This window comes from Cynara cardunculus, assembly GCF_001531365.2.
Source record: "Cynara cardunculus var. scolymus isolate 2C chromosome LG 5, CcrdV1, whole genome shotgun sequence".
In the NCBI taxonomy this organism is placed as follows: Eukaryota; Viridiplantae; Streptophyta; class Magnoliopsida; order Asterales; family Asteraceae; genus Cynara; species Cynara cardunculus.
The window spans coordinates 12,358,355-12,360,687 of NC_037532.1; the positions used below are offsets into that span (position 1 = coordinate 12,358,355).

General features: G+C 38.9%; 1 protein-coding gene across 1 annotated transcript; it reads left to right on the top strand.

Annotated features, from left to right (window-relative positions):
• The first annotated feature begins 56 nt into the window (after window positions 1–56).
• On the top strand, window positions 57–1,622 carry LOC112512744 (CBL-interacting serine/threonine-protein kinase 14-like). Its single transcript, XM_025118864.1, has one exon. The coding sequence runs from the start codon at window positions 295–297 to the stop codon at window positions 1,588–1,590; it is 1,296 nt and encodes a 431-aa protein (XP_024974632.1). The 5' UTR covers window positions 57–294; the 3' UTR covers window positions 1,591–1,622.
• Window positions 1,623–2,333: the final 711 nt, after the last annotated feature.

Below are 2,333 nucleotides of genomic sequence, written 5' to 3' on the forward strand. Positions count from 1 at the left end.
TATATATATATATATATATATATTACTTTTGAGCATATTTCTTTTACTGTCTCAAAAAATATTAAAAAATATTGATGCGTCATTTACATGATAAAAGTTGAAAGGAATACTTTTGTCTTAAAAAGAAACGTAATAAATACCAGACTTCCTCGTTCAAAACTTTTTGCATCTCTCTCGTCCACCTTTCTTCCAGCTCAGAACAATCCCCTTCTCTCTATCTGAAATTACCATCCTTAACAATCAGAGATAAACAAAACCTGCACAGATCGCCTTCTTGATGATCAATTTTACCTGATGCCAGCTTTAGATGACGCCGGCAACGAAGAATTGCCGTCTGCGGCGGAGAAAAACCTCTTCGGAAAATACGAGGTCGGTCGGCTCCTTGGCTATGGCGCCTTCGCCAAGGTCTACCATGCGAGGGATGTGCTCACGGAGCAGAGCGTCGCCATTAAAGCCATCAACAAGCAGAGGATTATGAAGGGAGGTCTCGCCGCCAACGTAAAACGTGAGATCTCTATCATGCGCAGGCTGCGCCACCCTAATATCGTGCGCCTTCTGGAAGTTCTGGCCAACAAGAAGAAAATCTACTTTGTGTTGGAATATGCGAAAGGGGGGGAGTTATTTGCGAAAGTAGCGAAATCACGATTCAGCGAGCATCTCAGCCGTCGGTATTTTCAACAACTCATCTCCGCCGTTGGTTACTGCCACTCACGCGGCGTATACCACCGTGATTTGAAGCCGGAAAACCTACTGTTGGACGAGAACTGGAACTTGAAGGTAACCGATTTTGGATTATCAGCTCTGACGGACCAGATCCGACCCGACGGACTCCTCCATACGTTGTGTGGAACACCTGCTTACGTGGCACCGGAGATTCTATCGAAGAAAGGTTACGACGGTGCGAAGGTGGACATCTGGTCATGTGGCATCATCTTGTACGTCCTCAACGCCGGTTATCTTCCGTTCAACGATCCGAATTTGATGGTGATGTACCGGAAAATATACAACGGCGACTTTCGTCTTCCTAAATGGACGTCGCCGGATCTCAAACGCCTTCTATCACGTCTCCTCGACACGAATCCTGAAACGAGAATCACCGTCGATGAAATCATCAACGATCCTTGGTTCAAAATCGATTACAAACAGGTAGAATTTCATTGCGATCATCTCGAATTGAAAGACGACGACGACACCGCCACCGGTAACAATTTGAAGGTGATGAACGCTTTCGATATAATCTCTTTCTCCTCCGGCTATAACCTCTCCGGCCTACTCGACAATCAAGAAATCGGAGAACGGTTTCTATCGACTGCTTCGCCGGAAAAAGTCATCGAGAAGGTGGTGGAAGTGGCGGAGGCGGAGGGATTGACGGTGGTTACAAGAAAGGAGTGGTGTGTGAAGGTTGTAGGAGGGTATAGTTGTAATTTCGTGATGGCGGTGGAGTTAAGACGATTAACAGAGGAACTGGTGGTGGTGGAGGTTAGGAGGATAGAGGGTGAGGTGGGGCCCAGTCGACGAATATGGAAGGATAAAATTAGACCGGGTTTAAGTAATTTAATTTATCAAACCGGTTCGGCCGATTGTCGATAATTTAATTATCAATTATTGGCCCAATTTGCTTCTTTCCAATCTCTTCACACGTCGCCTTGTTTTTGTCGTATTTCTTATATTTTCACAAAATTATTACAAGCAAATATTTATTTATTTATTTTAGATTTATAATCAGATAATTAATAAATGTAATAATGTTTTTTTATGAGTATTTATAATTTTGACGGATAATTAATATATTATTTTAAATAGAAAGAAGAAATTATAAATTTTTGTATTTAAAATATATTGTGGTATAGTTGAAATATCATGGAAGGTGAAAAAAAAAGGTTAAAGGAATTTTATACGTGAATTATTAAAAAAATCTATTTAAAAATATATTAATATGTGAATTCGTATAAATAATCTGTAATATTAGTTTACAATTGTATTTTTTTTTAGTTTTTCTTGGATTATTTTAATGATCAATTATATGAATTTTTGTTTTTTATATCCTCATAATATTTAAACTTCTTATATGAACCCATTTTTTTAGTAGATTCTCTCCCAATTGGTTGGACCGTAGGTGCGCAAGGTCTTCCAAAAGTGGAACAGGTGTGAAATGACAGAATCCATAAAAATTATTCAAATTCGTTAAGGCTTCTATTCAATCGAGAAATAGGTTAAATTTCCCCTTTCCTCGTTTGAACCTATGTATATTATGTATATAATTTAGCATTTTAAAATAAGGAGAAAATGCGTTTAATTTTAATGTAGTTTGGTATATTTCAAAGCAGATAGGC

Coding starts and splice junctions, on each gene's coding strand:
- LOC112512744 (XM_025118864.1), top strand. CDS start 295: ATGCCAGCTTTAGATGACGCCGGCAACGAAGAATTGCCGTCTGCGGCG.